Below are 27,042 nucleotides of genomic sequence, written 5' to 3' on the forward strand. Positions count from 1 at the left end.
CATTTTTGCCTCATGGCTGGAATACTAAGCCTGTCTGACCTTTATTCCCCAACCTTACATTCCCTGTGTCCAACAAGGCAGCACCAGACAAAAGAGAGTAAAAAGCTCTTTATTTGAAGTTCCAGGATGGGGCAGGGCACTGGCCTCTCACCAGAGGTCTCCACAGTTCATTTTCCCTACAGCTCAGTGTCAGGCCCAGCCACACAGTCCAGCTGTGCTCTCATTGGCAGGAGGGTCAAACCTGCAGGTTGACAAAGGGTGCGAAGCCCGCCATGTCCTGCAGCAACACCAGGGCCTGGTGCAACGGAGGCTCCACATCGATGTCCACACCACGCTTCCGCAAGCGGCTCAGGCTAGGCTCAGCCACGTGGTGGCAGTGCCGCACCCGCAGAGAGCGTAGTGCTGGGCAGTACTCCGCCAATGTCCTGAGGAAGGAGGGGGAGAGGCTAGAGGCAGGAGGCACGCATCCAGCCTCCTGCAGGCTCCAGCAAATTCCAGGTCTCCCTGCAGCTCAGGACATTTTTTTTCCTCCTATTTTTTTTTTCTCCTATCCGAGGGAGAGGGCCTGAATAGGATCAAACATTCCAGGCCAACAACTGGAGGTTTGCTGTCTCTTAAAGGGGAGGGGGGGGGATGTGCTCCTCAGCTCCACCCCGGACTGTAGGATTTCCCCTTGTTGAAGAAAAACTAGAAGGTGACTTTGGGTGTGAAGTCTCCCAACGTGTTAATGATAGCTCAAGAGTTTTGAACTGGGCTTTCTGCCGTAGACACACCTAGATGCCTTTCTGTTCACATTGGGGGTGCCCTGGTTAGCAGGAAGGTCCAGAACTCTCAGTTCGGTCTTTGACAACTAAAGCCCACTCCTCCCCCACAAGGCTGAATGATTTGCCCTCCTCCCACCTCCCCGACCCCCAGGCACCTGACGCCGTCGCTTCCGACGCGGAGGCAGCCAGTGAGGTCGAGGTGCTCCAGCTGAGGGCAGTTCCGAGCCAACTCCTGGACTGCTGCATCCCCGACATTGGCGTTGACCGCCAGCGAGAGGCTGCGGAGGCCGGCGCCGCGTCTCTGCGCCAGGTACACGATGGCCTCGTCCTTGAGCTGACGACATGCAGTGAGGTCCAGCTCCTCCAGGACGGGGCAGCGGTCAGCTAGGCCGCGTAGCGCCAGTCCGTCCACCCAGTCACAGTGCGCAAGCGACAGGCGCTGGAGGCGGGGGCACCCCTCAGCTAGAGCTCCTAGCACGCGGCGGCTCAATTGCCCGCAGCCGGCCAGTGCCACACTCCGCAGCTGCGGATTCCGTGACAGCACTGGTACCAGGTCCTCGTCCGATAGCCACTCGTGACACGGCGCCAGCGCCAGCTCTTGCAGCCCCTCGGCGTCCCGCAGTAGCCGGGTCAATGCAGCCCGCGGGATCTGCGGACCCACCTGCGGACGGAGAGGCACCGGACCCTCAGCTGGTCCCGGGGGCGGGACAGACGCTGCCTATCTGCCGCTGAGTTCTTTCTTCACAACCCTTTTGGCTTGACACCTGCCCTCCCAGGAGAGACGCCACGCTCCCTTTTGAGTCGCTACCTAGTACTCGTCCCTTGGGGCTACTACATGCTGCGTGGATCGCTTCCCAGGCAGGCCTGGCTGCATCTGGGGACCCGAAGGGTGCACAGCGTAGTTGGGGGCTGGGCTAGAGACGAGGCGGGGGTGGTACCCAGAATGGGGCGGGTCTTCGACCCCGGGCTCACCTGAGCGGCATCGAAGCGGCGCAGCCCGGCCAGGTGCAGCTGTACTAGCGCACGGAAGGCCCGGCTAACGCGCTGCAGCCGAAGCAGCTGGCGCAGCGGGACCCGGTTCAGGACGTGTGGGAGCAACACGTCTTCCCAGGGCAGGTCCAGGAGTCTGAGGATAAAGAGGCATTGGTATCCGTGGACCGCTGTTTACTTGCGAGTCCGCCTCCGTTAGGCTCCAGCATCGGGGTTCCCAAGAGCTGCCCTCAGGCCCAGCCTAGGCTCATCTCCCTCCCCTGGGCATCTCTTCCTTCCTCGGCCCCTCCAGTGCTCGGTACCTGACGGCTCCGGGTTCTTGCTCCCCTCCGGACGGCTCCATTGGTGGCTCCATTGGTTGTCTAGTGCGCGTGCGCAGTAACATAAACTCTAGCTTTGGCCTTGGAGCTGCTGCGGCGAGCCCGCCTCTTTGGGCTGTAGAGACAGACCGACTCAATCGAGTGCCGTCTCACTGAGGATCGTCTCTGAAAGCTTTCCGGTTGGACCCCAAAACTGAGAGAGAACAGACTAAAGGTGTAACATTAGACCTCGCCTTCTCGGCCAAAGGGCTCAAAGCCCTAGGCTGGAGAAGTGGTGGACGAAGACTGGTTTCTGCGTTCTTCATGGGCCTGCAACAGCCTCTAAGTGAAGTAGGGATGGAAGGAGCAGGAAAAGCCAAAAACCGAAGGGGCGGAGCCAAGACTCTTGGGTTACCGAGGACCTCCTCTCTATCCTCTGGTGGCATTTAGCGACTTTAAAAAATGGGGGAAAACTGTATAGGGTCTTACTGTCTGACACGCAGTAGGTGCTTAACAACTACTGAAAGAACAAATAAATGGTGTGATGCTGGAATTTTTTCGTTTCATTAAGCAAACGTATTCAAACCTCTCATTCCTTGTTAACTGTGAAGTACAAAACTGTCCATCCTCTTCCACTTCCAGACAGTGTGGGCCGGGTTTTTGCCTAGAGAGACACAGGAGACGCTATTCAGCTCAGACCCTTTCTTTTTCTCTAGAAGTTCAGAGTCCTGAGAAAAATGTGTATTCAGTTCAGCACAGGGGTACTGTTTCTTGGCTGGCCTTAATTGTGGGATCTGGGGCTGGGCTCGCTGTGTCACAAGGACGATTCAGAGCTCTGAACTCAGCCACCAGGCTTCCCTTTTACCACATCCCCATGTCATCGTTTCAGTTCCCATCCTGGGGAATCTCTTGATTTCTTCACCATCCAAGAGGTAGGTGAAGGGGCATGTGAAGAACTCAGGTTTTCACGCTCCTTCTGTGCTACCGCTAGAGCCGACTCTACATAACTTAAACTGCTTTCTATCCGCTATCTTATCAGGACTTTGGGCATCTCTTCAAGGTGGGCAGGTCTGTCCTATCACTCCATTTTAAAGATGCGCAAACTGAGGTTCTGGAGAGAAAGCGTCTTGGCCAGGATCAGACAAGACACTTAAAAAAAAAAAAAGACAAGACACGGGTAGACAACCCAGACATCCTGGTTTTCCCAGAATCCCTACCACGCTCTATCACCCCTCAATGTAGCAAGAATGGAGAAGCCAGCAGCGGGAAAGGACCAGAAGAGGGTCAAGTTGGGTGATGGGCTTGCTTCCTTTTCTTCCTCAGCCTTAGGGAAGGGGTAGCTGGGAGGACCAATCTCTGCAAAGATAGAGCCATGTGGGCGCGCACCACCTCCGGCCGCGCGCCTCCTTCCTCCCCCTCCCCGCTTTGTTCGCACCTCTGCGCCTGCGCAGTACAACAAATCTGGCGCTGTCCCCTTCAGCACCACGCGGAACCCGCGCCACCCCTCCCCGCGGTGAGCCCCGCGCGCCCCCGCCTCGCACGTCCTCGCTCCCCCTGACTGCCCAAACCGACCCCTTCCTTTAGAGGTCATCATCTGCTCTCCCTGGCCTAACCAAGAGGAGTAGTTGCTATAGTAACTCGTGAGGCTCTTTCTTAAAATAACCAGACCCCCTTCTACCCGGGCAAAGGGCACAAGGGGTGCCTGTCCTCCACTTCTTCCAGTCTCGAGGTCATCCCATCTAACCTCTTACCCCTGGGAGGGAAGGATAACTAACTCAGGTAGCGACAAGTTCCTCCTGAAGTCTGACTTAACATCCCTCCTTCCGCATCCTGGGTGGGTTGTCAGGATTGGGTCACCTGGGTCTGAGACGACGAAGGGTTCAAGACGTGTATCTTCACCTCCCTTCCATAGTTGGTCTTCTGGGTTTAGGGGGCGGGTCCTGTGTACACCCCTACCGTGTGCTTTGCTCGGCCCCGTGCTCGTGGGGGCGGGAGCGCGTGTGGCATGTAACAGGTCATGTGGCAGCCTCCTGGGGACACGCGTGGGGTCTGGAGCAGGACACGCGTGTGCAGCTGGGCCCTACGTGTGGCTCAGGAGGCAGAGGACGAGAGGACCTGGACACAAGTGTTGTGGGGCATGTGAGGGTCTGGCGAACAAAACGGGGGGGGGGGTGCCTATGCTCTCCCCCTCGTCTAGGGTGGGTCCTAGGTTGGCGGGAGAGCCCAGTGGGGACCTAGAGACCAGGAGGGTTGGCAGCCTCAGAGACTCAGGGCCCTGGGAGGGGAGGGGGTGGGGGGATTAGCGCTGCTGAGCGGCGCGTGGGGGGGGGGGGTTGGAGGAGGGACTGAGAGGCGGGCGGGCCTGGAGCAAGCGGGAGCCGTGCTGCCTTCACAGCTGAGCAGGGCCCAGCCTCTCCTTTGCCTCTCCACGGTCCCAGCTCTGGACGAGCAGCGGTGAGTACTGAGGTAGCTCTGAGTAGGGGCTGCACAGGGGACACTCACGAGGGCCCTGTTGAGCTTCAGGAACCTACCTGGCAGGGTTGCTGCTCCTGGCCTCTGCCTCTACTCCGCATTGCTGCCAGAGCCCTCTTATCCCTTTATGGTCCCTCCTGGGCTAGGCAAGATCTGTCATAACCCTAAGGGGAGGAGGGAAGGAGAGGGATATGGTGCAATCTTACCCTCCAGAGATCCCGTGACTGTTGAGGGGGAGGGGACAGTGTGTGTCCCTGCTTGAGTATATGTGTAAATGTGCATCTGTATTTGTATGTGATTGTGACCAGTAGGTTGCTTGTCCAATACACCTGTGTCTCTGTGTGCCTTGGAGAATGAGAGCCTGTGTGTACATTTGAGTACCTCTTTGTGTGTTCCTGTTTGGTGATGGTGTGTGTGTAAAACAAGCATGTGCCTTTTCGTTACACACATATTTGTTATGACTGTGAGAGTGTATGAGGGTGTGTCTTTGAGCAGTATGTGTGTACATCTGTGTCTGTGTGTGCTGGAGGGTGTTGCCCATGAATGTTTTTGTGTACTGATATATTTGTCTTTATGTTTTTGTGTGTGTGTGCATGTGTGTGTGCATGTGTGTGCGTGTGTTTGCATGTGCATTTATACCCGTATGGAAAAAAAAAACACGTATCTTTTCCATTCAGCATACAATATCTATGTATTAAAGATAGAGGTCTCTGTTCAGGCCTCTGCTATGCCTCTCAGCCCTTCATCGTCCCTATATAACCCCTGTTCTTCCTTTCCTTCCAGAAGGTCTGAGTTCTCCCTCTCTTAGTGAGGGTCTCCCATAAGAGGGACTATAGAGCACTAGGGCTGAGTAATGGTGATGGTTGACTAACATTCCTGATCCAGAGGTTGGGATACCAGCTTCCCCCACACCAGAAGTAGCTCCAAATTGCCAGAGACTCAGCTCACTCAACTTTTGAACTAGCTTCCTCACTCTTCCCAGGGTGATGCTCAGGGCCCCCAGGTAGAAGGAAAGGAGCCAGGGTCTCATTGGGTGGATGATTTTTTTCTTCTCAGGCCTCCAAGGAAGTACCCTCCAGGGATGGGATCAATGGCCCCATATTTCCAGGGTGGGCTAGGTCCCTGGAGTGCAGAGACCCAGCCAACTTTCCTCTCCTTTTCTCTGCTGACCTGCCCATCTAACCCACGGGCACTTCACCCCTTGCTCCCCCTCCTCTCTTGCAGGCCTGTTTGAAGAGCATGCAGCCCCCTTACTCCCCACCTGGCCTCGCCATCCCTGCCCCCCCAGCCTGACCCCCGGCCCCAGCATGGCCCAGGGTGCCATGCGCTTCTGCTCGGAAGGTGACTGTGCCATCTCCCCACCACGATGCCCTCGCCGCTGGCTCCCCGAGGGCCCTGTGCCCCAGAGCCCCCCAGCCAGCATGTATGGCAGCACAGGCTCCCTGCTGCGGCGAGTGGCAGGTCCAGGTCCCCGAGGCCGGGAACTGGGACGTGTAACCGCACCCTGTACACCTCTGCGTGGCCCCCCTTCTCCCCGCGTTGTACCCTCACCCTGGGCACCCTCTTCACCCACTGGGCAGCCCCCACCGGGGGCCCAGAGTTCCGTGGTCATCTTCCGCTTTGTGGAGAAGGCCAGTGTGAGGCCACTGAATGGGTTACCTGCTTCTGGAGGCTTGAGTCGGAGCTGGGACTTGGGTGGAGTTTCTCCTCCCAGACCCACCCCAGTCCTCGGGCCTGGCTCCAACCGGAAGTTGCGGCTAGAGGCATCCACATCAGATCCACTCCCAGCTGGAGGAGGTTCTGCCCTTCCCGGCAGCAGGGACCCCTTACGTGGGCCACCAGTTCCACCCCAGGTTGGAGCAGATGGTCTTTACTCTTCTCTTCCCAATGGTTTGGGGGGCCCCCCTGAGCGCCTGGCTACACTATTCCGAGGACCTGGTGATACTGGATCCCTGAACCAGGTATGCAACCTGCCTTCGGTTTCCTGAAGCCCTAGTGCCCCAATGAAGGGGAAAGGCTTGGTTCCCCTGTCAGGCTTGGGCCTGTCTCTGAATCTTTCAATGTCCTAAATCTGTCTCTTTCTTGCCTTCTGTGTTTGTCCTTGTGTCTCTGCACCTCCATTTCTGTCCCTGTGTTTTTATTTGTTTCTGTCCCATATTGTCCTTGTATATCTCTGGCTTCATCTCTGGGTGCTGCCTCTGTCTCTCCCTCCTTGGCTCAGGGGGACACCTGGTCCTCTCCCCGGGAAGTCTCCTCTCATGCCCAGAGAATTGCTCGAGCCAAATGGGAATTCTTCTATGGCTCCTTGGATCCCCCCAGCTCAGGTAAGGCCTGGGACTGAGCCAGGGGAAGGGGGCAGGGCCTCCCAACAGCAGCTGAGGACAGGTAGGGAGGCTTCCTTCAAACCTGCCCCAATCCTTTCCTGGCTCCTTAGTTAGCCAAAGCCTCTCCCAGCCTCAGTCTTCCCATATGTGTCATGATGGTGGACAGGCATAGAATGGGAACCTGAAAGAGGTTCAGCCATGGAGGGAGGGGACAGCAGAATATCAGAGTCATTCTTTGGAGTAGAAAAGACACCGATCTCCTTCAGGCTTCTCAAAGTTGACAATGACTTGGTTTGAAATGAACTCCACTGGTACAAGGATAAACAAAGTTTGTGACAGGAGGAATGGTGGCTAGACAGTGAAAGAACTTCCTGCCAACATGAGACCATGGGGGAGTTGCAGAATAGGACCAGGACAGGGGACTGAAATGCATAAACTCCTGACCCGTATGCCTATGCACACTACAGGTGCTAAACCCCCAGAGCAGGCCTCCCCATCTCCATCTGGGATGGGCTCAGGGCAGGGCTCTGGGGTAGCTGTGGGGCAAGCAACCAAGTACTCCGAGACGGACCTGGACACGGTGCCCCTGAGGTGCTACCGAGAGACTGACATCGATGAGGTGCTGGCTGAGCGGGAGGAGGCTGACTCAGCCATCGAGAGTCAGCCCAGCTCTGAGGGCCCACCTGGCACTGCCCGCCCACCTGCCCCACATCCTGGCCCATGCCCTGGCCCTCATTCCAGCCTGGGCAGTGGAAATGAGGACGAGGATGAGGCAGGTGGGGAAGAGGATGTGGATGATGAGGTGTTTGAGGCCTCAGAGGGGGTCCGGTGAGTGGGGAACTGGGAGAGGAAATGGCTTGCTCCTTCCCACTGGCCCAGAGACAAGGGGGTGGGGTGGGGGTGTCATAGGGACATGGATAAGGATGAGAGCAGGGCTGGGAGGGTCAGAACCAAGTTGATGGTTCTGACAGGGCAGTGTGGAGTGTAGATTTCAGGCAGAGGACTGAGGCCTCGCAGTGTTGGGGATGCGGGGGCATCAGCAAGAACCCAGGAGACAGAGGAGCCAACGCGTTTAGAGGATCAGAGGCAGGAATGAGAGATCAGAAGTCAGAATTCATCCTGATGATATGGGAGCATCAGTCCAGAGCCTGGGGCCAGGCAGGAGACTGGGGAGCGCGGGTGCTTTCCTTTCCGTCTCACACCCCATTGCAGCTTGGAGCCTCATCTTCTCCTAAGATGTTGCCAGAAATAGAAATGGGATGGCAGGAGGGAAGCGGATCAGGGGAAAGGAGGAGAAAGGGAGATTAGCAGGGAGGGAGGAAGAGGGGGATTGGGTGCTGGGGTGGGCAGGGCTGGGGTGCTGCAGAAGCACCGAATCTTTTGCACCCTCAACTCAGCTAGCTCTTTTTTTGGGGGGGTTGAACCTGTGAAAAGGGGATCATAATCCCCTTAACAGAGTCAGTGTAGTCAGTGTGAGAGCTCAATAAAATCATGCCCCAAACCTGTGCTCTGGGTCCCTGATCAGACATTTCCTTGCCCTTGCAGGCCAGGTAGCCAGATGCCTCACTCAGGCCCTCTCAAGTCGCCTGTGCCCTTCCTTCCTGGGATCAGCCCCTCAGCTGATGGGCCTGACTCTTTCAGTTGTGTGTTTGAAGCCATCCTGGAATCACACCGGGCCAAGGGCACCTCCTATACCAGCCTTGCCTCCCTGGAGGCCCTGGCCTCACCGGGCCCAACCCAGAGCCCTTTCTTTACCTTTGAGCTGCCTCCTCAACCCCCTGCTCCCCGGCCTGACCCACCTGTTCCTGCCCCACTTGCTCCTCTTGAACCGGATTCTGGTACCAGCTCTGCTGCTGATGGGCCTTGGACACAGAGAGGGGAGGAGGAGGAGGCAGAGGCCAGAACCAAGCTGTCCCCAGGGAGGGAGCCCCCTAGTCCCAGCCACTCTGAAGACAGCCTTGGGCTAGGAGTGGCACCCCTTGGCAGGTAAGCAATTCCTTTGGTTTTCTCAGCCCCAAGGCCCTCAGGGTCCCAGAACCAGCTGGTTTAAGGAACAGATCTGAAGTGTGAGGATGTGGTTTGTACTCCTGACCCAAGTGGGATGGTTAACAGATATCTGTTTTCCCATTTGGAGGGCTACTTCCATTGACCCCTTGCAACTCCCCTGTGGGCTCAGATCCAGTAATTGGAGAAACCATAATTCAGGACTGGAGGAACCCCAGAGAACATCCTTTATCTCCCCTGGAAGGCCCTTTCCCCCCAGGTGGAGTCTCTCACTGCCACCTGGCCTGAGGGCTTCTCTAAAGCCCAGTCATCAGCCCCTCCCATATTCTCCCTCCCTGGCCCTGCCCAGTCGGGTGTCTCTCCTCCTGCTCCAGGATCCTCCTTTCACAGCCTAACCTTTCTGCTCTCCCCTTTGCCAGCTACCCTCTCAGTCATGGAAGCCATGGCAACAGGAGGGGGTGGCCAGGAAGACGGGGTTGCCTAGCAACCAGGAGTTTCCGGCCTCTGTCTCTGGGGTGACAGGTGGCTTTTTGAGTAGAGCAGCTGGGGTGGGAAGGAAAAAGGGGGTGAGGGGATGTACCCTGACCCCCAGTTCCTCTAACCCCAGAGCCTTCTTGGTGGGCAGAAGGGAGACACAAAGGAGTCTCCTTTCCCTAAAAGGTGGGAAGAAGAAACACTTGTGAACACATGAGTGTCTCTACTGTCCTCAAATCTTTGCCTGACCCTCTACTGTTCCTCCCTGGCAGCCTATCTATCCCACCTCTGCCTATACCTCAGGGCCAGAGGCTCATGTTCCATGTGTGATAATAGGGAATGTGTATCTAATAGCAAACCCTGGGAGCTTTGGGGAAGCAGCCGGAACTCCCACAGCAATAAGACAGATGAGGGTTAGACTTGGGGCAGGACTTCCACAGACAGTTGGTAATGATGGAATAGTTTGATGAAAGAACCTATCCAGTCTCCTTCCCTGGAGAAAAGAAAAATGTGTTTCCCATGTTCCCCTCTCCCCTTCTCCATCTCTGGGTCTGGAGGCAGAGGGAGGGTCTGGGGGATCCCAAAGGACCCTGCCCAGCCCTGAGCTGGTGTTCTACCCTGGCAGTGAACCACCCCTGAGCCAGCTGGTGTCCGACTCAGACTCAGAGCTGGACAGCACAGAGCGGCTGGCCTTAGGAAGCACAGATACCTTGTCCAATGGACAGAAAGCGGATCTGGAAGCCGCACAGCGCCTGGCTAAAAGGCTGTACCGACTAGACGGCTTCAGGAAGGCTGATGTGGCCCGACATCTGGGCAAGAAGTAAAGCCACCGGGCTGGAACTGAGGACGGGGGTGGAGGGAATGCATCCTGGGGGCAGCACCTCCATCCTCTCCATTTAATGTCCCTGGTCTCTAGGTAACCCCCCGCTGACCCCTTGACACTTCCCCTTGAGATCCCACCTGTCTCTCTGCCCTGTCCACAGCAATGACTTCAGCAAACTGGTAGCTGGCGAGTACCTCAAGTTCTTTGTCTTCACAGGCATGACTCTGGACCAAGCTCTCAGGTGGGTGTTGAGCCCTTGGAGGACAGTCCCTACTGTCCAGGGTTGGTGTTCAGGGGCCCAGCTATGTCTCCCTCTAACCCCCGTGCCTCCCTTAAGCTGTCCTTCCCAAACTGATTGGGCATGGCTAAAGGCCAGGGCTGCCTAGCAAGGGGGTTTTGGAAGGCGATGACATCCTCCAACTTCCCTACTTCTCAGGGTGTTTCTGAAGGAGCTGGCCTTAATGGGTGAGACCCAGGAGCGAGAACGTGTGCTGGCCCACTTCTCCCAGCGGTACTTCCAGTGTAATCCGGAAGCCCTGTCCTCAGAGGGTGAGGAGGCTAGGAGTAGGGCTGCCCAGCTGACCACTGAGGCAGAAGGGTGGAGCACTACTGCATGTGTGTGTGCAGAAAGGCATGTAGGCAAGTGAACATGCCTGTAGGCATGTGAACGCTGTAGGCATGTGAACATGCATGTGTTGTCAGACAGTGCTAGTTACATGTATGTAGGCAGGAATATTGCTAGGATCAAGAGAGTGTTGTGTAGAGGCAGGTGGCAGTTGTGTTTGCATGCAGTTGTTGAAATACATGTGCAGTACCATGCTTGGCTGGAGTGGGGATTTGCACTGGTCTGCATACACTGTGGGGTAGACTTGTTTGTGCTTAGTGCATAGAGGCATGTGCGTGTTGGAGGCAAACAGGGAGCAGTACCTAGCACCTTAGGGAGCTAGGGAGATGGGTAAAGGTCCATGCTGAGGGATCTGCTGGAAGACAGTGATAGGGAGAGTTCACTAATGGGGTTCCAGTCTAAGGAAGATGTGATTGTGGGCCAAAGGGGGTCCTGAAAAGGGGCAGGATGAACTGAGTGGTTAGGAAGACCAGCTGCAAAGAGTCCCTGGGAGGGGGCCAAAGCTGATTGTCAATTCTTTCTTAGATGGCGCCCACACACTGACCTGCGCCCTCATGCTACTCAACACAGATCTTCATGGCCACGTGAGTTGGGGGCGGGAAAGTGGGAGCCAGAAAACAGGCCCCTACCCAGAGACTTCAAGGCCTGGGAGGCCCACGATCTCCCAAGCTTATAGGCTTCTGTTTCCTTCCTTAGAACATTGGGAAACGCATGACCTGCGGGGACTTCATTGGGAACCTGGAGGGTCTCAACGATGGCGGCGACTTCCCCAGGGAGCTGCTCAAGGTGGGTGGGGGGGCGGGGCAGGGTAGAAGCTGCAGTAGGGGAAGGAGAGACCACCCGGTGACCCAGCCTGAGGGAGGTGGGCGGGGATCGCCAGCCACGGCTCCTGCCACAGGAGGCTGGGCTCTGGTGATTCAGCCTGGGTACCGCCCCCTCGCCCTGCCCCCCGCTCCCAGAACATGCGCACACGCTTGCAGTAGCTGCTGCGTGTGGCGGGGGAGGGGAGCTGAGCAGGAGGCCCTGAACTCTGCATTTAACCTGAACAGTTCCCCCTCTTCTACTGTGCACTGAGGTTGGAAGGCGAGGTAGGGGTCCCGGGTGGGGTGGGAGAGGGGACATAGGCACACCAATCCCTAGTGTGTACAGCTACAAAGACTTTCCAGGTAACCTCTTCCTGGGAGGGACCTGGAGGTAGAGGGACCTGGGCTGGACAAAAGCTTTTCCAAGGTGTTGAAGCGAGAACACAAAGTTGGGACTAGATACTGCGTTCCCGCAGGTGCAGACCACACGCCTAGGCGCCAGCACTTGAGGAATCAGGAAGACTGGGGCTGGTGGTGGGAGAAGCGGGGCATCCCCATCCCGTGGGTTCACTCCTTTCCCTGATGGGGTGGTGTTTTATCCAGGGAGGCATGGACTCAGAGGAACCCCTAGGGTGGGACAAAGGAGTCTTTGAACCACAACATACATATGACTGCAGAGGACGCATCCTAGGATGTATCTGGACTTGGGGTGTGTTGGGCTTCTGAGTTTTGGAATGTATCTGAGTCGGGGCATCTTTTACGAGTTGAGGTGTATGCTTGAGTTGTGTATGTCTGGCAGGGTGCATTTGAATCAATGGGTGTATGACGTGTTTGTGCTTCAAGGGTGTGCTGAGGGCTTATGTGTGTTAGGTTTCCATCTTCGAATTGGCTGATTTATGACATACATCCGTGAATAGAGTATGTTTTTAAGTTAAAGATGGTATATTTTGAAGTGTACAATCGGGGTGAATGGAAATTGGTGCGTTAGGTTAGTTGAAGTGTATGTTTGAACTGGGGTGAGTGAGTTGAGATGCACACATGGGCGTTTGGGGTATCTGAGGATGAGCTTGAGAGGCCGGGACTGTCCATGGCTACCCCTCCAGTCTAAGTGAAAAAGGGCCGTGGGGAGGCCTTGCGACCTCTCCCCTCACCACCACCTCCAGCCCTGAGGTGCCGGGACGGAGTTCCAGACCCTATCCGCAGCCCGCCCCCACAGCTCGGTGCTGGGCGCGCGGAGCGCCGGGGGCCAGCGTCCCCTGGCAGCCCCCACGCCTGCGCCCCCGCGGGCCTCCCCCGGCTATCCCCGCGGCGGCGCGGGGGCCCCCTGGCGCTCCAGCTCGTCCATTTTGCACCGTCCCCGCCCCCAGCCTTCCTTCCCTCAGCTCCACTCCCCTCCCCGTCTGCGCCCCCTCCTTCTTGTGGAGCTGCGGAGCAGACAGCGCCGCCGCCGCCGCCGCCGCCGCCGCCGCGCTCGGTGCGTCGGTGGGAGCCGGCCGGGCTCTGGCCGCGCGCTCGCGCCGGCTGTCGGGGAGCCGTCCGCGGGCCGGCCGGGCGGTCCGGGGCCGAGGGCGGGCGGGGGCATGGCCGGGGGCCGCGGCGCGCGGGCCGGGCCAGCATGATCGGCGTCAACAGCATCCACAGCAGCGCCGGGCGGCTGCGCTCGCGCTCGCTGTGCTCAGTGCGTTACGGGCGCACCCACCGCGGCGCGGAGACCCTGTGCTACGGCTGGCCGCAGCGCTCACGCAGTCTCAAGCCCGTGCTCTACACCGACCTGGTGGTCAGCCGCCTGCAGAACCGCAAGAAGAAAAAGGCGGTGAGGGCGTGGGGGCTGCGGCCCACGCCAGGGTCGGGGGCGACAGATGAGGCGGCTTGAGGGAGGCTCCGAGGGCGGCTGAGCTGAGGAGGGCACGGATGGAGCTGTGGGAAGGGGGGGAGCCCAATAGGGACAGAGCTCGTGGGCAGCCGGAGGTGGGCATGAACTCGCGGAGGGGGATGGCAAGGTGGTCCTCACAAACCCGAGTCTTTTGGAGACGAAAAGGGTTTTCTAGATGGGAGCGTGACATGGACTCACTGATGGGGTTCAGGACCTTGGAAGGAAGGTGTGGCGCTCCAAGCAAAAGGGGGGTCTTGAGAGTTGGCAGGGATGAACTGGAAGACTGGAGACAGGGTTGCAGGTTGGATCTTGGTGGCTGCTTCAACCTTCTGGTCAGAGAGTTGGGGAGTCAGGGTTCAGATTCTGAGGCATGGCAGGGTTTGGGTCAGGTGTGTCTTAGGAGGGCTATGCATTGATTAGCTTGGCACGTGCTGTGGGTGCCTCCACCCTGGGGCAGGATGTGCCGGTGTGGGATGCTTGGGTAGCCTTGTAACCAGGTACGGCTATGGGCAATGAGAGAGTCAGAGACTGTGGTGTGTGTGTGTGGGGGGGGGGTTTGGAGGGACCTGTGTCCCATCATGGGGAAGGCGCCGACGTCACCACTGCACCCAGCTCACACGCAGGCAGCATCACATGCCACACATAGCAAAACACACACTTGCTGGGGACACACCCACTCACACAGGCTGTCAGAAGCACCCCCACAGTTGGAGGAGATGGCATGGACCCATATTTCAGGCCACTCCCCCAAAGAGGGGCCCTCTATGCCACTCCTGGAGGCCATTTTCTCTTCTGACCACCTCAGAGTCCCCATGTATCTCCAGGCCAACTGTAGGGAGGAGAGAAGAAGAAGAGACAGAGGAAGACACTGGTTTAGAGGCTTACAATTTGGGGTGGATAGGCTTTGGAAGGTAAAGCTTCAGACTAGTCATCACTTCTCAGTAACATAAAGTGTGCAGGTGGCTAGGGGATGGACCACTGGCATTTGGCTTGATGGTGCTGTCTGGGTTGGGGGAAGGTCTCAGCTTGTCTTGGGGTTTGGAGCCATGAGTGTATGTTTTAGCCAAGTAAGGAGCTGGGAGAGTGAGCCCCTATTGTGGGACCTCAGTTTCCCCATATGCTGTGTGTGGGCTTATTCTGTGGGAAGAGGCCAGAACACATGGCTGGGGGAAGGAGGGTTTATTGGGCTGCTCTTCCCCATTTCCTTAGGGCTATATTTCTCCCATCAGGATCTGAGCAGGAGTGTCCCTTAATAATAATAAAGATAATAATAGCAGCTACCATTTATTGTGCATCAGCCATGTGCCAGGATTCCCTGCACTGCTTGCCCCCACATGTTGATGTTTGTTCCTCCCCTTGGATACCTGCCCAAAGTCATAGAGCTAAAGTGGCAGAACTGGGCCTGGGTATTGGTACTATATTCCAGAGCCTATGCTCATGGTCATTATACATTGCTGCCCCTTTACCCTTAGATCTGGCTCTTCTCCCAAGTTGGGAGGGAGGGCTTTGAGCTCTGACATTGGGGTACCTAGTATGCTTTCCCCCAGGACTGACCCATACTCCCTGATTTGTTCTTCCCCAGGCCTTGTACAGCTCCATCAAGAATGAAAAGTTGCAGTGGGCCATGTGAGTCCCAGGGCTGTGTGGGGTTAGGGGTTAGGGGTGGGGAAGAGCTGCCTGGGTTACGGAGTCCTGGGGCTGTGGGTACAAGGAGGTGGGTAAGAGGCAGTGTGGCTGCCTTGCTTCCTTCTTTGGAGATGCCCTGCTTAGACTTGGGGTCTGTTTTGTCTCCAGCTGGGTTGTTATGACAAGCTGGGTTGGACGGGAAGAGGTGTGCTGAGACGTAAAAGGAAGGTCTCCTGGTAGCCTCGTAGGAAAGCAGAGGCCTCTGGAAGGGTAGTCTTGATCAGTAGCACAAAAGGACCCCCATGGGTCTTAGGGAGCCCAAGTATCCCAGAACAAGGGGCTATGTTGTATCTTCTTGGTATCCCCAAGTAGAAACACAGGCAAGCCCAAAGAAAGTCATGGAAGGTCCAGTATGAGGGAGAAGGTCCAGTTTGGGCCTTGGGGCCTCCAGTCTGAGAGTAGAGCCCTCAAGTAACAATCTATCATTTGTATTTGTTGCTATCTACTGAGAGTTCAGTCACTACCCAGTTTGGCTAGGAGCTCCCAGTCTTTAGGAGAGACCTCAGAGAGGCAGAGCTCAGAATTAGGGTACAAAGAGAAATCAGGGAATGCTTTTTGGAGGATTGGAACTGAGGCTTCCCTGAGGGGAAGTATTTGGGAGGCAAAGGTGTGGCTGAAATGAGTGTGAAATGGGGAGACCACAAGGAGGCAGGCCTGACTGGAATGAAGAGAAAGAGTATTGGGGAGATGTAGTATAAGTTTCATGTAGGAGACAATGGGGAGCTACTGCAGATTCTGGAGCAAGGGAGTGAAAAGATAGAATCTCTCTCTCTCTCTTTTTTTTTTTATCTGACAGAAACTGCAGACCAAGATTTTTTTTTGGAGGGCACTAGGAAGCTATCCCTTCCACCATTTAGCCAACATATAAGCAAAGCCTCATAGTTTAGGTTAGGTATGGTTGAGTTGAGTCAGACATGTGTCTGTCCTGGTAGAGGAGGGTGTGAGGGTTGGGTGTGTATCTAGAAATAGAGAGGATGGGGATGGTTACATGTGAGGGGAGGAAAGGACAGCTGTGGTTCTACTCTGGGGATGTCTAGTTTTAGGAAGGAGACATGCTGCCTTGAGGAGCCCTATTCTGAGGGGGGAAACCTGTGGCAGGAGCCTCAGGTTGAAGAGACCCCCTGCAGCTCCACAAACGCTGGAGGAGCTTTCCAGGGTGGGCGGAAGCCAGGGCTGAAGGGGGGTATGGCTCCATGACCAGCTCCCCTCTGAGGCCATCACACCTGCAGAGACGAGGAGGAACTGAGGCGCTCTCTGTCTGAGTTGGCCGACCCCAACCCCAAGGTCATCAAGAGGGTCAGCGGGGGCAGTGGCAGCGGCTCCAGCCCTTTCCTGGACCTGACTCCTGAGCCTGGGGCTGCCGTCTACAAGCACGGGGCCCTGGTGCGAAAGGTGCACGCAGACCCTGACTGCAGGAAGAGTACGTGGCCAGGAGGGGGGTCTGGGGGATGGGTGGGGGTGAGCCTGTCCCAGGCCCCCCTGACTTGCCTTCCTTCCCCCCCAGCACCTCGGGGCAAGCGGGGTTGGAAGAGCTTCCACGGGATCCTCAAGGGCATGATTCTCTACCTGCAGAAGGTGCGGGGCCAGGCCCATGGTGGGGGCTGTGCTGACTTGGGAGGGAGAGTGGGTGGCCTGGGCTAGGCCAGGCCAGACTGAGGCCAGGACAAGATGGTCACCCCTGCAGGAGGAGTATCAACCTGGGAAGGCACTCTCAGAGGCGGAGCTCAAGAATGCCATCAGCATCCACCATGCTTTGGCCACCCGTGCCAGTGACTACAGCAAGAGGCCCCATGTCTTCTACCTGCGCACTGCTGACTGGCGGGTCTTCCTCTTCCAGGCTCCGTGAGTGTCCTTTTCCTGTCCACCCCAGACCCTTTCCTTGACCCTGGATTGCCTCATTTCTTCTCAGGCCACATCCTGAGCCAGGACAGGCATCCCTTGGCCCAGATCCCAAGGGACTGTGCTGTCTCCCCAGGAGCCTGGAGCAGATGCAGTCCTGGATCACTCGCATCAATGTAGTCGCTGCCATGTTCTCTGCACCCCCCTTCCCAGCTGCTGTTAGTTCCCATAAGAGGTTCAGCCGCCCTCTGCTGCCCAGCGCTGCCACCCGCCTCTCCCAGGTAGCCCCAGTTCACTTGGCCCACCTGCTGCCAGTGGGATGGAGTGGGGCAGGCCCAGGCTGGGTGCACTCCAGGCTGCTGTGTGTTGCATCCCTATGACAGTCATGGGAGACAAGCAGAGGCTCAAGTCCAGCCCCTACACTACTTGCTAAGCTGGAAACCCAGCCATAGTGTGCTTTGCTTGTCCAAAGGGACACCTTGTTAAAATTTGCCCAAAGGCACTGTATATCTAGATAATAGTGACCCTGACTGTTCTCTCCTGGCTGTTAGGAGGAGCAGATGCGGACCCACGAGGCCAAACTGAAGGTCATGGCAAGCGAGTTGCGTGAGCATCGGGCCACCCAGCTGGGAAAGAAGGCCCGAGGAAAGGAGGCTGAGGAGCAGCGGCAGAAGGAGGCCTACCTGGAGTTTGAGGTGAGTCTCCCTGCTTGGTACTGTGCTTCCCAAACAGGCTCAGGCTAGGGTTAAGGGTGGGGGATTTTACATTTATTTATTTTTATGTGGTGCTGAGAATTGAACCCAGAGCCTCACACATGCTAGGCAAGTGCTCTACCACTGAGCCACAACCCCAGCTCAAGGGTGGGGGCTTTTAAGAGTTGTATCAGCAGGGTGACCTTGGGCTTAATCTCTCTGAGTGTAAGTTTTCTCTTGGGAATAAGGGTAACACTCCACACTCCCTAGGGTCAGGAGGTAACACGTCTGTTTCCTGACTCTAGTAAAAACTCAAGAAATGGCTGAGCATGGTAGCGTATGCTTGTAATCCCAGCCATTTGCTGGGGAGGCTGAGACAGGAGGATTGTGAACTCAAAGCCAGTCTGAGCAAAAGCGAAGGGCTAAGCTACTAAGACCCTGTTTCTAAATAAAAAACAAAAAATAGGGCTTGGGGTGTGGCTCAGTGGTTGAATGCCCCTCAGTTCAATCCCTGGTACCAAAAAAAAAAAAACAAAAAAACAAAAAAACCCCAAAAAACCCAAACCAAAAAACCTCAAGAAATGTTAGCTGTAACCCACAGATAGTTCTGAGAGCCCAGAGAAAGTCATCAACCTGCCAGCTGGGGTCTTTTGGGATATAGAGGTGGGTGGGACATTCCATCTCCTAGCTGGTCATGGGTGTGGGAAGGGCTGGGAGAGGAGAACAGGTGCTCATGGCTCCTGGCCCCCTGCCTCAGAAATCCCGCTACGGCACCTACGCAGCACTGCTTCGGGTCAAGCTGAAGGCAGCCAGTGAAGAGCTGGATGCCATAGAGGCAGCGCTGGCCCAGGCCGAGAGCATGGAGGACGGACTCCCTCTGCCTCACTCCAGTCCCTCCCTGCAGCCCAACCCCACCAGCCAGGCCCGCACTCAGCGTCCTGGCTCAGAGCCTCGGTCAGGGGCAGGCAGCGCAAGGCGGAAGCCCTGAACAGGGAGTGGGAGTGTGGGGGATGGTGCCTGCTGGGCACCTGCATGATGACATGGCCCTGCCTAAGCCCGGGCCGGCCTCGGGCCACCCATGAGGGCCTCCTGGCCCAGGGCCCGACCGCGCCGGACGCGGTGTCCGGGGCAGGGCAGGGTTGGGCATGGGCCTCAGGAGCCTAGGCTAAGGGCGCCTCTAAGACCCCTTTTGTGATAATGTTTTGCACTTTTTCGTACAGGGTGGGTGGGGGTGGGAGGGGCCAGTGTCCCGGAACTTTTGATGGGGTCCTTTTTTTTTTGTGGGAGAGGCCTGACAACATTTCCGCTTTCTGCCAAGACTATCCCCACCCTGACACCAGCAGTCACACTCTCCATCCTGGGGCCTGGCTCAGACAGAGGCCCAGAGTTGAAGCTGAGCTGGTTTTCCCTCCTTTTCCATGAGGGCTTACCTCTCTCTTTCCAGAGGTGAAGGAAGGGCATCCACATTGAGGCCCTATCCACAGACCAGGGTGGCACCGCCTGCTTTCCCTCCCTCAATGGGCCCTGCCCTTTGTACAGCCTCTGCCCCATTAAAACTGCTCTGAATTGCTGGCTGGGTCTTGTCTTCTTGTTGGCTTGGGGCCAGGGTAGGAAGCTGGTTCTAGGGACTAGAGTCACACTGGGGGCTGCCATAAGATGGGAAGGGGGTCCTCCCAGAGAATCTTTTATTTGCTCCAACTGAGTTGTGGGCATGGGGTGTTAAATAAGATTTGGACTAGATAGGGATGCTGTACAGAGAAGTTCAGGAAGAAGGCTGAAGGGCAGGTGGCAGTTCAGTGCACCTGAGGCTGGGGGTGCCCATGGCAGAGCCCTCCTGGTGGCTCAGGGGGTGGGCCCAGCTTCTCTGCCTCCTGTTCCACTGACTGGCTCCCATATGCACTGTCTTCCTTCACTTCTGCTGGAGGGACACAGGGAAAGGAATGGGGGCAAGTCAAAGGCTCAGGCCTCCCACCCTCCAGACCCAGCTCCGTCTTCCAGGTTGGCCCCCTTTACCTGTGCTAGGCAGCTTTTCTCGGGTCTCAGGACCTCTTAGCAGTCGCACTCCTTCATCTAGACCCATGTCAGACAGGGCATCCAGCAGACCTGACAAGTCACCACCAGCCAGCTGAGGAGAAGGAAGAGACAGGAGGTTTGAATCATGCTTAGGGCATTAGGGTGGGGAGCTCAGGGGCCAAGGAATCATCTGGGCTCTGAGGTGGGGAAAGCATATGGGGGCTGGGATAGAGTATAGATTGTCCCACCTTATAACTGCGCAGGAGGCTGCCACTGGGTGAAGCTGTCTTCCGGTATGTGTCCACTAGACTGCGCAGTCCTAGCCGCTCTGCCAGCTCTGCCCAGCTACCCTGGGCTTCTGGCCCATCTAGCAGCTGCTCCAGATTCTGTAAGGCTGTCTCCCCAAGTGACAGCCCTGGTCCTGATGGGGCACAGATATAAACATGTCAGTTGCCTCCAGATATGGGCAGAGACAGATACCTGGACACCACCTTTCCCCTGGAAACCTGACAGTCAAGGCCACTGGGACAGAAGATGGAAGGGAAGAACCCTCCTTCAGAGGTTTTGAAGGAGAAGACCTCTGTTAAGATGCTCCTGGGGCCTGGGAATATCTGTGAGACCTTACCTGCAGGGCTGGGTGGGGTCAGGGGGGGCTCCATGATGTTCTGAGCAGCATTAAGCAGCAAGGTCTTCACCTGGGGAGATAGCTTTGACTACTTCCCATCCTACTCTTTAAGCCTAGCTACCTGGAAGTGCACACTCTGGGCCCCATTCCCAAGCCTAGGAGGTACCTGGTGCTTTGTTAGTTACTTCCAGTGCCAGGATAGCCTCACCTTGGTGCTGCGGGTGAGGTCAAGAGGTGTGTGGCCTCGGAAGCTGCTCTGGATGTCCCTCTCAGGTCCCTCGGAATCTGAGTCGCTTCCAGAGGTGGGAGGTGAGGGCAGTGGGCACAGAGGCTCCTCGTTTTCTGCGTGAATGTCAGCACCTGGGGAAGGAAGGCAGTCATCCAGTAGGACAATGGGGGCCTACCTTAATAAATACAAATTGGGGGTACTAGGAGCACCCTTTTCCTCCCCTTGCCCTGTTCATATGCCTCTATGGGTGAGACTGACCAGCCTTTAGAAGGAGACGGGTAAGGGTTGGGGATCCCAATCCAGCTGCCAGGTGTAGGGGTGTGTTTCCGGCAAAGGTGCGGGCGTTCACATTGGCATGGAGCTGTGGGGTGCAAGAAAGTGGACCCCAGCATGGTTCAGTTGACTGACCCTTCCCACACACCTCATCATCATTCTCAATCTCCCTGCAATCTTGGCTCTACCCCTTCCACAATCCTCATTCCCACCTTGGTGACCAGATGTGTAACCAACCCCAGCTCCTCCATCTCGGTGGCTAGATGCAGTGCTGTTCGGCCTCCCTGTCGCTCTGCAGCCTCCACTTCAGCTCCATTGTCCACCAGCAGATCCAGGCACTCAGGGCTTCGGGCATGAACTGCCAGGTGTACTGGGTACAGTCCTGGGAATGCAGGATATCAGTCTATAGCTGTGATCCCAAAGTGGCCCTAAGATTAGCCCTGATGAGCCAGTCTCAGCATCTAATGTCCACTTGCAAGACACCCTCATTGGTCTTCCTTCACCTCTACCCTCCAAGTTTGGAGTCGGTGGGGAACTTACCCTCAAAATCAGGCATATGTAACAGCTGGGGCACAGTGGGAGCTCCACTGTGCAGCAGTGCTTGCAGCAGGTTTGGGGCTCCAGCACCTGCCCGCAGTGCCAGGTGCATGGCTGAGTCTCCATGCCGATCCAGCAGTGCAGGGTCTGCACCCACCTGTAGCAGAAAGCTCACCACCCTTGTCTGTCCAGTTATCACTGCCAGGTGCAGGGGTGTCTGAGGAAAAGTCAGGGTGAGTCAGGACCAAGCCAGCTTAGACCCATCTGCCTTCCAACTGCTACTCCCTCACCAGTAGGTGCCCCCTCACCTGGTGCAGGTGGTTGGTGAGGTTGACAACACCGAGGTGCTGGGCATGGTAGATGACATGGGCTATCTGCTCAATGACACTGGTCTGCCCGTGGATGATTGCCAGGTGCAGCGGCCTGGGGGTTGAGGAGTAACTCTGGCTTAGCAAGCCCAGCCACTCAGGATTATCTGCCCTCAAAACCCCACCACTTCTTTCCTAGTCTCTCTGGCTGGGGCTTGTTGAACCCAAAATATCTCCAAGGACATCGCCGTACCTGAACTTAATCCTTCTCTGCACTTTTTAAGGTAAATAATGGCTATTATTATGTCCCTTCCTCAGTTGACAAAACTGAAGTTTGGAAAGGGTAAGTACCTTGAGCAGAACTAGCAAATAGTGAGATTTGCAGTGAAATTCGCAGAACCTGAATTCTGGTCTTTTCAACTCCAGGGGCCAGCTCTTTGCAGATCCCTTTCTTGCTCCCACACCACGACCTTGCATCAGGGGTGGTAAATCCCAGACCCTAGGAAGCCCGGCCTCCGCCCGCCCTCTAGCCGCCTACGTGTCTCCGTTCTCGTCCTGAGCCGTCAGCAGGTGGCGCTGTCCCGCCAGCAGCGCGCGCGCGTCCGCCGTGACGCCGTAGTCGAGCAAGGCTCGGGCGCTGCGCTGCGTCAGGCCAAACAGGCGCGCGTTGTACTCCCGAGCTGGGGGGTGACAGGGGGCATGGAAGGATGCATGATTGGTCTCCAGCCCCGGCGTCCCGACCGTTCACATTTTGGAGGCCATACCTCGCAGCAGGACGTCCGGAGCCTGTGGTTCGCCCTCTGGGTTTCCAGGGGGCGCGCTTGGCTCTGCCGCTTCCTCCGTAGCATCCACACCCGGCGCGGAGGAGGCCATCTGCGCCCCGCCCCCGCCGCCCGGGTAGCAGCCCATTGGGGCCGCGCCGGACTGGTAGGGGCTGTAGGCCAAGGAGGAGGGGAAAAAGCCGAGGCTGCCACCTGTGGGTACAGGCAGGGCTGTGGGGGGCGGGCACCAGCCAGGACTCTCCCCAATTTCTTCCCCACCATTTCTTTCCCCCCATCCCTGTCCCCTCCACACATCTTCAGCCTTCAGCACCCCTCACCTCCTCCTCCAGCTCCTCCATAACCCCCAGCAGAGCCCCCAGAGCCTCCACCCATGTGCGAGCCACCTCCAAAGGGCTGGGAGAAGGTAGGCAATGCCTTCCTCCGCTTCCGCTGCACCTCCTCCTTGTCTGGGGGCAAAGGCAAACAAATGTTAAAACTCTAGTTCAAGGGTCATGCCTTAGGGTCTCTTCTTTCAAAAGTACTCAGACTGGCTCCTAGAAATCACCTCTTGGGAACCCTCTAGCCCAGCCCAGTCCCATAGGATCCTCAAGCCCAGTTCCACCTTCTACCAGAGGATAATAGGTGAACTGTTTGGAGTCAGATACATCCCCTCCACGCTTGCGTTTCAGTTGTAGGAACACCGTTACAGGCCGCTCAATCTTCATCTTGTGATAGGGAGGTGTCCGGAACACAATGGCATACTGAGAGAGTGGGGGACAACACAGGGTGTCAGTCAGGCCTTTGCCTAGTTCATCCCCTAGACCAGGCCTTGATCCCTGAGTACCTGTTTATGAACATCTGTGGGAGAGAAGTCCCCAAAGGCCTGCCATCCATTCTCATCATCCTCATAGAACCGAACCTCAATGTCATCTACAGGAAAAGTGAAGCTTGACCATAGTTTCTGGGAGAACCTTCACAGCCATTTATCCTGGACCTGCTCTGATCCTCAGGCTAGAACTCAGTGTCCCTAATTCCCAGTTTGGGCTCCAGCCTCACCTTTCTGCACCTTGTCACAAAGAAGATAAACTTCATCTCCACCCCGTACTGAGCCTGCTGTCTTGTCCATTCGAGAAATCTTCAGGTTTGAGGCCCCTGGAGACTCTATGAGGTGGGAAATAGATTAGGTGATATAATGCCACACTGATGGAGCCAGGGGCTTTAGGGTTATTATCTTGACAACCCAGGAGGTGCAGGAATTACTAATGTCCTCTCATTTACCAAAGATGGAAGCAACACTCAGAAGGAGAAATGAGTTGCTCAAGACCATTTAGCTCATACGGGGCAGGACCAGGTTCAAACCAAGGCCTGTTTGACTCCATAGCTTGACAATGTCTCTCATGCTCCCTCTGGCACCCAGGCCTGGCACCAATTAGGATACTTACTACTGTCATGGATGGGCTGGGAGATAACTGGCTTCAGGGGAAGGGAAAAAGAGCCATCACTGGCTCGAAGGAAGGCAGAGAAGCGTAGACGCACAATACTCAGATCCATCACTTTCTTCAGCTCTTTGGCCTCCTGCTCCAGCTCCCGCCGCTCAGCCTCTGGGTAGTGAGCATATGTGTAACCACTAGGTTCCTCCTCTTCCCTGCTCCTTCTTTGAGTAGTTTCCATGATTTTCCCTGCCTCCATACCTGTAAGACCGTGGGGCCTGGAGCGGAGCCTCTGCCTCTGAAGTTTTTGTATCATAATCTCCATCATATTCTTCTTGGTCACATGCAGGACACCCAGGTTATTGAATCTGGAGAGGAGGAGGAGGAGTCAGAGGCCTTTGCCCATGCATTTCTTTCCTTCTCAGGCAGCCTTCCCACTGCCAAGCTTAACATAGCCCTACTTCCTCAAGGAAGTTATTCTTGTTAATACTTGGGCCCTCTGGTTCTGGGGCCAACCTAAGCCTCCCCCTTTGTCAGATGCTAAGCACACAGAACTGGGCTGGGGCCTAGGTTTGGCAGGCAACAAAGGGCCATCCTAGTGGGGACCAGGGCTAGGGGACACTTACTGGGCAGTCATGTCCTTGGGCCCCACAGAGACAGCACAGACTCCCAGCTCTGAGCACTGCTTGCCCACCAGGCTGTGGGCATGAGCACGAGGTGGGTCACTGTGTGTTACCAGGTCCACCTCAATCTTGGCAGGGCCCTCGTAGTTACAGATCTGAGTGGGGAAGACAGCTGTCAGTAATGCCCCAACATGCTGTCTCTTAGCCTACCCTCCAGCATCATCCTAGCTTACCTTGACAGTGGGATAGGTTTTCCGTCCCTTCTCACTTGAGGCACCAGGCAGGCCTCCATGAGAAGGACCTTCACAGCCATATCGAAATCGGAAGCCACGCTGAAAGTCCAGAGTGACATTGTAATCAGGAGAGACCATCCTAGGTAGCCACACCTCTGGCCAGCAGTGACCATAATAATCAGTTATGTCTACCCTGAACCAGAAGCACCCCCACTGTGATCAACAGCAACCACCATCCAAACCACAATGGCTTCCTTGGACACTGATCCCTGGGCCCCATGACCACCCACCTATATCTACCCCACTTGTCCCCAAGTTGAAGCCATCCCACACCATCCTTTTTGCTCACTCACTTGCTTAGGCTGTTCCACAATCACCAGGTAGGGGCCATTAGCTGGGGACAGAGGGACCTTGTTAAACTAGGATCTTCTAGCATGTTATCCAGGCAGAGGACACATGCTCTTCCTTCTCCTCCCTCTAACACAAGAGGAGGTTAGCTGACTTACTAACCTGTCTCGGGGACTGGCTCCTTGGGTTCCACAACGGAGGGACTGAATTTGAAATCATCATATTCAGCAATACCATCCAGACCCTGGTTTGGAGACAGATTGGAAGTGGCTGATTTTGCGCCATCCCAGAACCCTCCCACCTCCCAGCTTCAAACCTAAGCAGCTTGCGGACAGGTGATCAGACTGACAAGCGAGCTGGGATAATCTGAGGACATACAAACGTAAGGGAACTGAGCGGCTCCCGCAGAAAGACAGACACGGGGGGCACCGGCTGCCTTCAGGGCCAGGCAGCGTGACTCACTGGGTCGTAGCAACTGTCCATGTCTCTGGGCTAGGCCCGGCTCTGTCTGGTGGCTTCGGCCCCTGGTTCTGCTTCTCAGAGTTTTAGGCTCCCGCCTAAGGTGTGTGTGGAGGGAGGGTGACGGGGGTGGGGGGGGGAGGGGGTGGCGGGTAGGGAATAAATCAGGATAGGGGTGGGAGGAAAAGGGGTGCCCAGATTTGGGGGAGGGTCCGATCTCCTCTGGTCGCCTGTCCGGGTGTGGCGGGTAAGATCCGGTGGAGAGCGAGATCCGGAGCTGGGCTGGGCCAGGGAAGGGGCAGAAAGTTAGAGCAGTTTAGGAAAGTCCCGAAAATACCAGAGGAGGCGGGGCCGGAGGGGGCGGGCCTGGAAATGACGCCAATGGTCCCGCCCCCGGGGCGGGAGGGGCTGGAGGCTCTCACAGGCTGTGGGCACCGACTGCCTGTCCACCCGCAAAGGGCACGGAGAACCGGGCAAGCCCTGATGGGGGTTAGGTCTCCTCCTCCCTCCAGGGCAGGCGCCGCGGACAGAAGGTCTTTCGCGGCCCTAGAGGCTCAGTCTGAGTCCAGGTCCGCCCCACCCCGTCCCGCGCTCCTCTGGCTTGGAGTAACCTTGGGATTTTCTGCCAGGAGGGAGGCCACGGCTGATTCACCCCAGGGGCTTTTGGGGGGACATTCCTGCTGTCGGAAGGCCTCCTCTTCGAATGACCTGTAGGCGGGGGTTCTTCCCAGTTGGGGGCCCTAGGGTGCTGCCCCGAGAACGTGACTCTGGGCTGCAGGGTAGGGGAAAGGTGTCTCCTTGGGATAGGTTTCTCTCCCTCTCCGCGAATGTCTCAGCTGCCTAGATTCCCAAGCTGCACCTGTTCCTGGTGCCCAGGCCGATCCCTGCACACCTCCGACCCCAGCACAGCCATATGGACTACATGTATGTGTCTCCATCACAGGCATACAAGTGTTTCGGCCCAAGTACTCAGATTCATGTTATGTGCAGGGTGTCAACATGCATGTACAAGTGAGAATATCTAAACAGGTGAGTTCCTGAGCTTCTCAGTGTAGGTAAATGTCAGTGCGTGGCTAGATGTGTAAGATACGGATGACATGTTTAGGAGGTTGTGAATGAAGGGTGTGTGTTCAGGCATTGGTGCACAGGTGAGCATGTGTGCTTGTGCATGTGTGCGCGAGTTCGACTGTAAAGTCACTGCTGTATTCGTGCCTGCACAAGTGCAAGAGTACGTACCGGTCTGCATATGTTTGAACAAGGATGTCGACGTGTACCTGTGCGTTTTGTTTGCGTCGGCGCTTTCTGGATGTATGCGTCTGCTGCTCTCCAGATCTGGGACTCGGTCACCTAACGGCCTGCCCTCCTGCCTCCTCCCACAGGCCCCCCACCCCGTTATCCTAGCTACCCAAGGGTCTTAACCTGGCCACTCACCGTGGCGACGACTCTGGTTCCGTCTACTATTAGCGTCCGACCCGCCTCGGATGGGTGGAGACACTACTCCAGTTACCAGGACACCAACGGGGAAAGCCCCTTTT

General features: G+C 56.6%; 3 protein-coding genes across 7 annotated transcripts; 1 reads left to right on the forward strand and 2 right to left on the reverse strand.

The window, feature by feature from the left end:
* Positions 1-93: 93 nt before the first annotated feature.
* Positions 94-2,714, reverse strand: Fbxl15 (F-box and leucine rich repeat protein 15). Of its 2 annotated transcripts, XM_027930321.2 has the most exons (5): positions 2,640-2,714; positions 2,057-2,267; positions 1,737-1,890; positions 920-1,425; positions 94-425 (listed from the first exon to the last, which is right to left on the reverse strand). In XM_027930321.2, the coding sequence occupies exons 2-5, from the start codon at positions 2,137-2,139 to the stop codon at positions 236-238; spliced, it is 933 nt and encodes a 310-aa protein (XP_027786122.1). In that variant the 5' UTR covers positions 2,140-2,267; positions 2,640-2,714; the 3' UTR covers positions 94-235. The 2 variants fall into 2 exon arrangements, with proteins under 2 accessions (XP_027786122.1, XP_027786121.1); XM_027930320.3 differs by lacking the exon at positions 2,640-2,714 and having other exon boundaries at positions 2,057-2,307.
* A 3,118-nt stretch (positions 2,715-5,832) lies between these two features.
* Psd (pleckstrin and Sec7 domain containing) lies at positions 5,833-18,656 on the forward strand. Its single transcript, XM_027930315.2, has 16 exons — positions 5,833-6,486; positions 6,747-6,849; positions 7,317-7,677; positions 8,395-8,835; positions 9,953-10,147; positions 10,311-10,391; positions 10,587-10,699; positions 11,301-11,359; positions 11,472-11,561; positions 15,034-15,077; positions 16,367-16,557; positions 16,642-16,712; positions 16,822-16,979; positions 17,113-17,257; positions 17,528-17,671; positions 18,426-18,656. Exons 1-16 carry the CDS (start codon positions 5,833-5,835, stop codon positions 18,654-18,656), a joined length of 3,081 nt encoding a protein of 1,026 aa, XP_027786116.1.
* A 664-nt stretch (positions 18,657-19,320) lies between these two features.
* Positions 19,321-27,011, reverse strand: Nfkb2 (nuclear factor kappa B subunit 2). 4 transcript variants are annotated; one of them, XM_071610966.1, is made up of 23 exons: positions 26,939-27,011; positions 25,511-25,789; positions 25,211-25,292; positions 25,054-25,094; positions 24,701-24,799; positions 24,471-24,622; positions 24,106-24,212; positions 23,857-24,015; positions 23,471-23,575; positions 23,259-23,344; positions 23,037-23,175; positions 22,753-22,881; positions 22,418-22,627; positions 22,192-22,333; positions 21,654-21,768; positions 21,349-21,562; positions 21,021-21,190; positions 20,794-20,896; positions 20,515-20,666; positions 20,307-20,376; positions 19,930-20,102; positions 19,682-19,793; positions 19,321-19,586 (listed from the first exon to the last, which is right to left on the reverse strand). In XM_071610966.1, the coding sequence occupies exons 2-23, from the start codon at positions 25,529-25,531 to the stop codon at positions 19,462-19,464; spliced, it is 2,706 nt and encodes a 901-aa protein (XP_071467067.1). In that variant the 5' UTR covers positions 25,532-25,789; positions 26,939-27,011; the 3' UTR covers positions 19,321-19,461. The 4 variants fall into 4 exon arrangements, with proteins under 4 accessions (XP_071467067.1, XP_027786118.1, XP_027786119.1 ...); XM_027930317.3 differs by lacking the exon at positions 26,939-27,011 and having other exon boundaries at positions 25,511-25,846; XM_027930318.2 differs by lacking the exon at positions 26,939-27,011 and having other exon boundaries at positions 19,321-19,583; positions 25,511-25,844.
* Positions 27,012-27,042: the final 31 nt, after the last annotated feature.

This window comes from Marmota flaviventris, chromosome 4, assembly GCF_047511675.1.
Source record: "Marmota flaviventris isolate mMarFla1 chromosome 4, mMarFla1.hap1, whole genome shotgun sequence".
NCBI classification, from domain to species: domain Eukaryota; kingdom Metazoa; phylum Chordata; class Mammalia; order Rodentia; family Sciuridae; genus Marmota; species Marmota flaviventris.